Source organism: Anolis sagrei, chromosome 4, assembly GCF_037176765.1.
Source record: "Anolis sagrei isolate rAnoSag1 chromosome 4, rAnoSag1.mat, whole genome shotgun sequence".
Lineage (NCBI taxonomy): Eukaryota > Metazoa > Chordata > Lepidosauria > Squamata > Dactyloidae > Anolis > Anolis sagrei.
This window is the reverse complement of record NC_090024.1, coordinates 105760333-105772463: the sequence shown is the minus strand read 5'-3', so window position 1 is coordinate 105772463 and position 12131 is coordinate 105760333. Positions and strand designations below refer to the sequence as shown.

At 40.8% G+C, this 12131-nt stretch overlaps 1 protein-coding gene across 1 annotated transcript in view; it reads left to right on the top strand.

The window, feature by feature from the left end:
* TERT (telomerase reverse transcriptase) overlaps positions 1-6874 on the top strand; it is a 47658-nt gene extending 40784 nt beyond the window's left edge. The window contains exons 14-16 of the mRNA XM_067467557.1: positions 1633-1757; positions 3801-3917; positions 6605-6874. Of these exons, the coding sequence (XP_067323658.1) occupies positions 1633-1757; positions 3801-3917; positions 6605-6708 (346 nt within the window). The 3' untranslated portion in view covers positions 6709-6874. The remainder of the gene's footprint in view (positions 1-1632; positions 1758-3800; positions 3918-6604) is intronic.
* The last annotated feature ends 5257 nt before the right edge of the window (positions 6875-12131 follow it).

The following is a 12131-nucleotide window of genomic DNA, read 5'->3' as shown; positions in this document are numbered from 1 at the left end:
TCCTCTCAGCTTTGCCAAGTAATGAGCTGAGGCTCCCATCTTCACTTTCTGGAGCATTGATAACCTTTGAATCACTTTTTCTTCCTTCTTCCTTTTTCTTCTACAGGGATTTATTTTCCTTGTCTCCCTGTGAACATCTGCTTATCATACTGAACATACACTTTGGTCAAGGCCAAACAAGAATGGCTTAAGGCGTATTTTGAAACCACCCAAGTTATCTCTTTAATCGCGTTATGTCCTGTCACTCTTCTAGGCAACAGCTGTGAAGGAAAGTAAAAGGTAGCTTTTTGAAAGGCCATAGGTACTGTTAGGTAAGAGTAGGGCCCCATCTACACTGTCATATAATGTGGGTTCATAATGGAGCTTTATTTATTTATTTACGACATTTATATGCCGCCCTTCTCACCCCGAAGGGGACTCAGAGCGGCTTACAATATATGTGTGTGTGTGTGTGTGTACATACACACACACACACACATACACACAATATATTATATTATTAGCATAGTACAATATCAGTATTAAATATTACTGGGAAGATGCGAACACAACGATGGACAGGGTATAGGGATTTTAACTTTGAAGATCCCCACCGCTATCACCAATTGTACAGATGTGGATGTTATGGAGGGAATTAACCTCAGGCCTCAATTGTATAGAAGAGTATATTATGGAGGAGGCCAATTATTAATTGTAAATTAAGGTAACTGCCACCAATGTGAGGTACCACCGATGAGATCTGGCTCTACAGACGAAGATTAGTTGAAATGAGACGGTTTTCAACAAAAGATAACAAGTTTATTGTGTACAAAGCAGGCTGTTAAATAACTTATGGAACTTTGAATATCACGTGGTTTACAATACAGTCCACTCTTCCAGATAACACAGCTTGTGGCTAACTTTCACTGAGGTGAAGCTCTCTAGTGAAGAATGTTTCACTACTATAAATAGCCTTTCAATTTGATCTTCCCTCGATCAAATCTCTGATCTCTAGTCCTTCCTTAACTAGGGATCTTAACTAGGCTTCCTCTAGTCCTCTTTGACCAAAGAATCTGGACAGGTTTCCCTCTCAGCCCTCCCAGACTGAAAAACACCAGCCGCTCACACTCACACCTCCCTCTCAGGCCTTTCCAAGCCTCTCTCTGCTGTTTTTTTAAAAACCACATAATTTTTCCTGCTTGGCTCCGCCCACTTCTCCCTCTCATGAGCTAGCCAGCCTCGTCTCCTTGACAACGCTCACTGTGGATTCAAACCAGATGACTCCAGTTTTAGCTACTGTTACAAACCCAAATACATACTCTAACAGTTAAACACAAGCATAATAATAATGACTTCTGCACAATTACTATATTGTACTATACCATTATATTGTAATATTATTAGTAATATTACATGTAATATAAATATATAATTATAATGACAGTGTAGATGGGACCTAAGAGAAGATTTCTCTATGACCAAAGACACCCTCTCTTAAACGACTGCTGTTTTAACTTACTACTTGAAAACAAACAATGATTTCCTCTACTAATTTCATTGGAATTTATTTCCTATCAAGGGCTTGAATCATAAGCACACTTTAGCTACTTTTTTAATTATGGAGAGGGCTTTTTGTGTCCTATTTCATTCTAGGTTTCATGCGTGTGTTCTTCAACTTCCCTTTAACCAAAAAATTAAAAGCAACCCTAGTTTCTTCCTGGGAATAATATCTGAGACTGCTTCATGCTGCTTCTGTGTTTTGAAAACCAAAAATTCAGGTGAGTGAAATAAAATGTACCTAAAATAGATCCCAAAGGTCTATCTGAAGGGCTGCTTGAGCAGCTTTTTCTTACCTTTTTCCCCCCCAGGAGAGCTAGATATGGTGCTATAAATGCATCACTGAATACTGTGTCACTCTCTCTTTTGCTTTCCTATCCCCAAATTGGGGAGTTGAGAGAATAACACAACCAAGACTGGGAATATGAGAAGTTGAATGACAAATTTAACCGATTCAGAACCAGTGATGATCACCTTCCTCCCTCACAAGCAAATTGTTTGGGTTAAGAGGTGTTGTTTTTACTCTCAGTCCATTCATTTTAACTCAGGCCCTTTCCACACAGCTGAATAAAATCCCACATTATCTGCTTTGAACTGGGATATATGGCAATGTGGACTCAGATATTCTGGGTTGTGTGGCTGTGTGGAAGGGCCCTCACTATTCTCCATTTTGGCTAGCTGGAAGGCAATGAACCTTGCAGAGTGCTTGACCTTCCTAATGATGGTGGTGAATTTCAAAAACAAAAGAGAAATAATTCATTGTAATTCTGACTTTGTTCAGTAGTAAGCAAACTGCTCATTCTGGTTCTTTCGCCTGCTTTCATTAAAGCCCCAAGTCATACAAATAAGACATTCCCAGTCCAACGAACTTTAGCAGTAGTAATTTACTGAGGCTTTGGTTTGCAAGCAGCCACCCTCCCATCTTTAGAACATACTTTCAGGAAAAGAACAGAAGGATAGGCTGGTAAAGATAGTAGGGTAGCTTCTAGAATAACAGATTTATTTAATGGATTGTTGTAGGTTTTTTCGGGCTATATGGCCATGTTCTAGAGGCATTCTCGCCTGACGTTTTGCCTGCATCTATGGCAAGCATCCTCAGAGGTAGTGAGGTCTGTTGGAACTAGGAAAATGGGTTTATATATCTATGGAATGACCAGGGTAGGACAAAGAACTCTTGTCTGCTGGAGCTACGTGTGAATGTTTCAACTGACCACTTTGATTAGCATTTGATGGCCTGACAGTGCCTGGGGCAATCTTTTGTTGAGAGGTGATTAGATGTCCCTGATTGTTTCCCTCTGTTGTTTTGCTGTTGTAATTTTAGAGTTTTTTTTAATGCTGGTAGCCGTGAAAACCTTCGACAATACATTGATTTATTTAAATTTGAAATCTCAGTGGCACCAAGAGTATTCCTCCTTTTTGTGTTAAAGAGAAGCAGGTCTGCATGGAGGACAAAGACACTAGAAACATACCTAGCCTTCCCTTCAGATATTCGTTCTGCATGTGTTGTTGGCAGCGATCAAAACGTATTGTCAGGAAGGTTCTTTCTATACTGCCATATAATCCAGATTGTCAAATGAGGTAACCCAGATTATATCCTTTGAACTGGATTATATGAATCTGCACTGCCATATAATCCAGTTCAAAGCTGATAATCTGGATTTTATATGGCCGTGTAGAAGGTTCCAAAGTGCCTCCTCTTAATGGCATAAAACACATCCAGAGCCTGGAGAGGTGACCTTTTAGGACTAGACTGACATCTTGATGCTCTTGATTAATGAAGGCAGTTATAAGAGTTCCCATGATGTGCTGAATTTGTTCACATTGAAGGTTGGATTTGTGCCCTTGCGTAAGCAAAGCATGTCCTTTCCCCAGAGTTTAGAAACATGATTGCTTTTGACTACAACTCCCAGATTCCCTCAGCCTATCTATCTGATGAACATGCTGAGGCTGGATCGACACTGCCATATAATCCAGCTTCAGAATGCAGATTGAATGCCTTGAACTGGAGTATATGGCAACATAGACTCATACAATCCAGTTCAATGCAGTTAATCTGCATCCTGAAACTGGATTATATGGCGGTGTTAATCCAGCCTGAGAAATTCTGAGCACCGTTCGAAAAAGTAACTTTTGCAACTTTGGCGATGTACCGTCTTCAAATCCACATTGTACACACATGCACCTTTAAAGTATGGGATATATAGCTCCTAAATAAGCACTTGCTGATTTATTTTTGCTTGTAGACATTCCTTTTTCTCCCATAGGTATTTCATCTCCACTTACTTACAAAGCAGTCCAGTGGCTTTGCTATCATGCCTTCAGTGTTAAACTGGCCATTCACAGAGTTATCTACAAATGCCTTCTTGTGCCCCTCGCACTGTGTAAGTACTTCTCTACTTTTATATACTTCATATACACAGAGAATGGGCATTACTATAAATCTTTAATCTTCACTTCTGAGCCACCTTTGCAGTACGGAAGTGCAGTACTATAAATCGTTCATTAAAAACAATCAGTTTTATTACAGTAATTTATCAGCTGTTACTTCCAACTAAAGATGCAGATTTCTTAATGGTGCTCAGTTTTGGTTATGTAAGAGGACTGTTGGGGTTTTTTTTTTGTTTTTGTTTTGGGGAGGGAGTTGGTAAGGAAATACTGCTGAAAACATAAAGCGTTTCCCTTCTGTAGGGTTGGGGAGGCAGTTATAGAACCATGACTGTTGAGTTATTTATAGATGTAAGTAAATGTGCATTGGGGATATGTGGATTTTTATGACACACAGTTAAATATTGCCTAGGTCTTCATGCTATACTTGGGGAACCTTATCTGTACAGTCACTAGCATCATTCTTGTAATAAAATCTAATCTGATATGAGTTATTCCTTGAGAACATTGATCCAAATAGCCTTGTTGCACATTTCAACCATATCGTTACTTTTTTTAAATTAGTGATAGCTGAACTGACAGCCACACCCTATTGATTAACTGGTTGCTCTCTCCTGCGGGGTTTTTTGGTTCATCTTTTCCTTCATTGCCAGAAGTCAATCTTTTGGCACCTGATTACAAGGCACAGAGCTAACTACCAAGGAAGAAAATGTTTTTTGGGCCAACAAGAAACCATATATCATGGACCCGATGAGAATTGGGGTTCTGATACTAACTTCATTTAAAAAATACATCAAACATGTTGCTCCAAGTGGTATGTTTAGCATCTCAACTAGTTCCTCTCTAAGCATAGAAGAAAGAGATTAAGTACTTTCAAATGTTTTTGGCTTGATTTTTATGAAAGCTGGGATATTTTGTAGAGGTGTGCAAAACATTTCAATGAGTAGGAATTCATAAGAAAATCGGAAGTTTTGTAAGTCCTAAGCCATTCCGAAGCATTTGCGTGGCCCACACCAAAAACTTAAGAATTGAAATTGACCCCATACTTTTTCGTTTTAGTTTTATAAAGCTTGGAAGATTCCCAAAGTCAGTTTCATTCAATGCAAAGCAAGCTAAGCTAATGGAAGGAATCATAAGAAAAGCTACCTGCCTCCTTTGTCATTCCTCTCCCTGTAGATTAATAGCTTCTCGCTGTGAAGATTTAATGGCTTCTTGCCATGAAGACAGGAACCATTGCATTTTGGGAATCGCACAGAACTTGAGAAATGTAGTTTGGGAAGCGAGGGAGCCCTATGCCAAAGAATTCAAAAGGCTCTGTCCTAAACTACATTTCTCAGTATGCCTCAGAATCAGAAAATACAAATCAAGAGAGAGAAGAAAGATTTGTCCCTCCCTAAACAGTCATTTTTTATCAAAACTTTTTTTTAAATCCCTAAAATCAGTACATGTATGAGTATTTCTGAAAGTTGGGAGCTAGCTCTTGTAGTCTTTTTTAATGTTGTTTATAAAAACTTTGAAAATTTGCCAAAAATCCACAGATAAGTGAAACATGAAATTTTGTGGGCTAACCGTGGTAAATGTGTTCTACTGTTGTAGCAAGTTTCACCTTCATAGCTTTAAAAATGAAGGATATAGGAGTCCCTGATGTTTCCCCAATTATAGTAATGATGCCCATGCACAGTTTGGGAAGCGAGCCATATGCCTGTGATAAACTACATTTCCCAGAATGCAATGCTCAGCATTGGGCTGCAGCAGCCAGCCATAGTGTTTAGAGTCAGTCTAATAATAATAAAATTATTGAATCTGCAAAGAAGAGTAAAGTAAGTAAGTAATAGTATAAATCTCTGCTAAGTTGAAGTTACGTGGTTGTGTGTCATAGACAGACATTCAAAAGGCTTGTGGCTGTTGCTTTGGGGGGGGGGGATAAATTGTTTTTGTCTATACTTTAAAAAAATCCCCCAAAATCTGTAGATGTGTGATTTTTTCTGAAACTCCTGGGAATTGATTCCCTGGTTATCTTGTGCATTGTATACAGGCCCGTAGCCAGGATTTTGATTCGGAGGGTGCTGAGTTTGATTGGGGGGGGGGGGGGGTGAGTTTGATTCAAGAGGAGGGGCTGAGGATATACCCTAGCAAACCTTTTGTTTCGTTATCCCAATAGCCCCATGCATATGGGATATATTGAGTATGGTGATCAGATCATGATATGAATAAACATAACAGTTTAAATGATGTACCAGTAAGGCCTTCTCGCGGGCCACGCTGAGAATTTCGGGGGGGGGGGGGGGCTGGCTGAAGTCCCTCAAGCCCCCCCCCCCCGCTACATGCTATATAAAATTCAAGTAAATAGTTTTTGTAGGTTTTTTTAATGTTTACATAAACTTATAGTTTCTCCAGTTATAATAATTTAATTATGCACATGCGCAGTTACAGTAATGAAATAGTAACGAAATTTCATTATTCTCTTTATAGTAACCAGTTTTTCACTAAGTATACTTTAGAAACACTTTAGAAACAAAGCACCAGCGTGACCCCCCCCCCCCCCCAAGTTTTGTAGGTACTTTTGAAGCATTCTTTAATGGATCGCACATGCCTGTACTCCTATATTTTGGTGATCTGGTGTATTCGTTCTGTTTGGTTCACTTTGACGAGTAGCAATTATTCAGCGACACTGTGTTTGTAGGTAAAAAAAGATTACTTCGGCAAATACCAAAAGCTACTGTCCAGTTGCTAAGGGAAGTGACAGAGCCATCCATCTACGACGACTTCAAAACTATCCTTGATTAACTGCCTGCATCCACATTCGTCTCGAGATCCATGCTCCCTTTTCTTCTCCACACGCAAGATCTCTTCAGACTCCTAAGAGCACAACAGGCTCTCTTTAACAGCTTTGCCTGGTCCACTGAAAGATGAAGTCTAAATACACTTCTGTTTGCTTAAATTAGATCTTCACTTAACATGAGCATTGTTAAGGTAAAATACTTTCCCAGATCCCCTCTCCATGAGAAATGTTTAAATCGGTGTCCCAAGGAAAGAAAATGTGGAGTAATTTGGTGTCTGCTGAACACTGCTGTTTCTCATAAAGGAGTGGAGTGTGCGTTTGCTTCCATGCACCAATGATAAGCAGAAAATTATCTTTGAAAATGTAAGGATAGAAATCAATACTAAGTGGGTTTTTTTTCTTAGATAAAATTGTGTATAATCTTGGTTGAAATCCAGACTGGATGTACACTCCCATATAATGCAGTTTGGAACCGCATTATATGGTCAACGTAGACTATAAAATGCAGTTTAACTGCATCGAATCACACAATATGGGTCTACTCTGATCATATCCAAGATGCATTACATGGCATTGTCGATCCAGCCTCAGTCCCAGCTAGAATAAACCCATTGAAGCAGTTGTTAAGTAGGGAATTGACACTTTGGTAAATCTGACTCAGTGGGTCTGCTTTAGTTGGCACTAGCAATATGATTTGGGCCCTTTCTTGTGTTTTTATTTAAACAAGAACAAACATTTTGGTATAATCCAGCACTGGCCAAATATCTGTCTGTTTTGGCATCTTGCCTAAAAAAGGAATAATGGTTGCAACTTCTGCATCACTCTCTGTGTATGTTGTTTACAAAAAAGGACCAGTATCTTTATACTAGAAAGGGAGGGGGTTGTTTGTATAATGTGTGGTGTGGGAACCATGTAATTTCTCTCAAACCTTGCTAAAAATGCAGAAGCGTTGTAAGATATTTCATTATTTGCATTGAGAGTCCCATTCTTAGCTTGCTTATTCCATATCCGCAAGGAGGTGATTCACTAGGGATGTCATTATCCTGTGCAGCCCGGGGCTTGCTCTGCTCAGTGTTAACCCTCCAGCATTTTATGTGAGAGTATTAGATGAGGCTGAGATTAGAATATGCACTCATGCATAAGGATTTGAGATACTACTGTGGTTTTATTGAGGACATTAAACCTGCACAGGAGAAATTGCTGTCCTCTTCACGATTGATTTATTGATATATCCATGAGGTCATTTGCCAGGATTACTGTACCTTTCTTAGTATGTTTCTACTTGTAGGCTTCAACGGTGATGATACTGTTCAGCATAAATAAAACCTGATTCATTTCTATGACAATCTGCTGCTGTTTCTGCATCTTGTTGGTTATAGTGGATACTGCTATTTGTAGATCTTGGTATAAACACAAACATGGAGTTATTTATTTTATTTATTTATTGTGTCAGGAGCAGCCAGACAGTTGTATTACATTTTTAACAAAACAAACAAATAGACAAAACACAAAGTTTGCAAGCTTGGTTGTTGATTAAATGTCCTTTGACCAGTATCTAGCCACTTGGAGTGCCTCTGGTGTTGCCGCAAGAAGGTCCTCCGTTGTGCATGTGGCAGTGCTCAGGTTGCATTGCAGCAAGTGATCTGTGGTTTGCTCTTCTCCACACTCGCATGTCGTGGATTCCACTTTGTAGCCCCATTTCTTAAGGTTGGCGCTGCATCTCGTGGTGCCAGAGCGCAGTCTGTTCAACGCCTTCCAAGTTGCCCAGTCTTCTTTGTGCCCAGGAGAGAGTCTCTCATTTGGTATCAGCCATTGATTGAGGTTCTGGGTTTGAGCCTGCCACTTTTGGACTCTCACTTGCTGGGGTGTTCCAGCGAATGTCTCTGTAGATCTGTTGGGGTTCAGCCTGTGTGTGAACTTGAACCTGACTCTCTGATTGTATTTCCTGATGCCCATGTAGATGTGAATTCTGAGGCCAATTTAGATGATGGTTTGAGTAGTGAAAATCCTACAGCCTTGGAAAGCGAAAATCAAGATTCCCATGAGAACATACATTCCGAGCCGAGCGGAGACAGTTCACTCCCTTTTCCTCTTAGTCTTAGGTCTCCAGAGAATCAGACACCTGGCCTGCCTAATGAGGATAGGCGGGGGCAGATTTGGCAGAGTCGGGGAGAAGCACAATGTTTACGCAGGTCAGCCAAATTGAAAGAAATTCAAACAAAATCTTCAGGCGTGTCTCGCAATAGATTTCTTGGCCTTAAATATGCCTGGTCTGAATACAGCTTCAGACCAGGCATCGTTCCAGATTCATGTGCCAGCGTTTGCAGGTCTCCTGATTCAAGTGGCCTTGTTCCTCGGAGGCTTTCTAGTTGTGCTAAGTACGGTTAGTGGATAGCTAACAGGTTCCAGGATTCAGCAGTTTTGCTGTGGGTTTCATGATCTTGTTTATGGACATTTCTTGTTGCTGATTTTTACTGTGACTTGTTACCTTTGCATTTTTCTTCTATTTTGTATTCATCTTTCATCAATAAAAAGGATTGTTTTTCCTGAAGCCAAGTATGGTGGATTGTTGTCTGAGGCTCCAGTTTCCTGCTCTGGGTTGCAACAAGATCTTAGAAAACTATTTCTTGATTTAAGTCGTTGACGTGCTGGCTGATACCCAAACAAGGGATGAACTGGAGATGTCACTGCCTTGGTCCTTTCACTTCCCAGCGGATGTCAGGTGGTGCAATACCGGCTAAACAGTGTAGTTTCTCCAGTAGGGCGCAGACACCCCGTGATAATGCTGCATGTCTCATTAAGAGCCACATCCACTGTTTTAGCATGTTGTGATGTATTCCACACTGGGCATGCATACTTAGCAGCAGAGTAGCAAAGCACAAGGGCAGATGTCTTCACTGTATCTGGCTGTGATCCCCAGGTTGTGTCAATCACCTTTTGTATGATATTGTTTCTAGTGCCCACTTTTTGCTTGATATTCAAGCAGTGCTTCTTATAAGCCAGAGCATGGTCCAGGGTAACTTCCAGGTATTTGGGTGTGCTGCAATGCTCCAGTGGTATTCCTTCCCAGGTAATCCTCCGAGCTCAAAATGCGTGTGTGTTCTTAAGATGAAAAGCACATGTCTGTGTCTTAGATGGATTAAGAATCAGCTGGTTTCCCTGTCATAGGCAGTAAGAACATCTAAAGCTTTAGAGAGCTATTCAACCATTTCAAAGCTTCCTGAATGATGATGGCATAATCATTAGCATAGATGAAACTCTCTGTCCCTTCTGGCAGTGACTGGTTATTTCTGTAAAGTTAAACATTGATGGAGCAAGCACGCTCCCAAGGCAGGCCTTTCTTTTGTCTTCGCATTTGCTTCTCTAGTCCTGGAACTCAACAAAAAAGCTCCTGTTTCGTAGCAGATTTAGTTACTTACTTACTACCTTAGCAGACTTTAAGAAAAATCTGAAAACTTGGCTTTTCCGATGTGCCTTTGGAGAGTGACCATCCATACTATTTGTGTTGCTCTATCTATAGTGTTGCCTATATGATGCACTTTATTTATTTATTTATTCAGTTATTTATTTATTTATTTATTTACAGTATTTCTATACCATTTTTCTCACCCCAAGGGGGACTCAAAGCGGTTTACACATAAGTAATGGCAAAATTCAATGCCAGTACAATTACAATTATACACTACAATTAAACATAAATTGACGAACAGTCTCATTCGTCAAATCGACGTTCCAGTCATTTCCCCCATTCTAAACTGAAAGCCTTACCCCCTGTTTCATTTTGTTGGGCCCCTCCCACTTACATTCTTCTTATTCCTACCTCACCCAGGGTTTTATCATTTTATTTCTGTTCATTTGGCCTGCCCATCCAGTTCAATTTTAAACTGTGTGAATTTGCTTTATTATGTCACTTTGTTATTGTAATTTATTTTCTGATACATTTTGTTTTGTATTCTGTATTTTACTGTGCTGTGTTGTATTTTAAAAGGGCTTGGCCTCATGTTAGCCGCCCTGATTCCCCATTGGGGAGATGGTGGCGGGGTATAAATAAAGATGATGATGATGATTATTATTATTATTATTATGTTAGAATTTTTAAGCCTGAGAAATCATTACATACTATGTATCTCAACTGGTTACACATTTGTAAGTGCCTTAGTCAATTCTGGGCCCCACATTATTCAGATCCAGAAAATTACTGGATGTATTATAATAACAGATTACTGCTCAAGCAAGGAGCTTTGAGATGGTAGAACAGAAGCTTTCTGAAGCTCTAGGTTTACAGGGAAAACCAGCTGATCCCCAACCCATCTAAAACACAGACATGTGCCTTTCACCTTAAGAACAGACAAGCATCCCGAGCTCTGAGGATGACCTGGGAAGGAATCCCACTGGAGCATCGCAGCGCACCCAAATACCTGGGAGTCACTCTGGACCGTGCTCTTACCTCCAAGAAGCATTGCCTGAACATCAAGCAAAAAGTGGGTGCTAGAAACAATATCATACGAAAGCTGACTGGCACAACCTGGGGATCACAACCAGATACAGTGAAGACTTTGCGCTGTGCTACCCCGCTGCTGAGTATGCATGCCCAGTGTGGAACACATCTCACCACACTAAAACGGTGGATGTGGCTCTCAATGAGACATGCCGCATTATCACGGGGTGTCTGCGCCCTACACCACTGGAGAAATTACACTGTCTAGCCGGTATCGCACCACCTGACATCCGCCGGGAAGTGGCAACCAATAGTGAAAGGACCAAGGCAGAGACATCTCCAGCTCGTCCCTGTTTGGGTATCAGCCAGCACGTCAACGACTTAAATCCAGACATAGTTTTCTAAGATCTACAGAGACTTGCTGGAACACCTCAGCAAGCGAGAGTCCAAAAGTGGCAGGCTCAAACCCAGAACCTCAACCAACAGCTGATACCAAATGAGAGACTCCCCGCTGGGCACACAGAAGCCTGGGCGACATGGAAGGCGCTGAACAGACTGTGCTCTGGCACCACGAGATGCAGAGCCAACCTTCAGAAATGGGGCTACAAAGTGGAATCCTCGACATGCGAGTGCGGAGAGGAGCAAACCACAGACCACCTGCTGCAATGCAACCTGAGCCCAGCCACATGCACAATGGAGGACCTTCTTGCAGCAACACCAGAAGCACTCCAAGTGGCCAGATACTGGTCAAAGGACATTTAATCAACTACCAAACTCACACATTTTGTATTTTCTCTGTTTGTTTGCTTTGTTCTGTTAGAAATGTAATATAATTGACTGGCTGCCCTGACACGAGAAATAAATAAACAGATCAACGGAATTATGGCCAGGGAGCCAATCGGGTTTATGCCTTAATTTCCACCTTTCATTGTAGGCAAGGAAATGCAGATGTAGCTATATGAAAAGGTCAAACATCCTACTTAGTGCTGA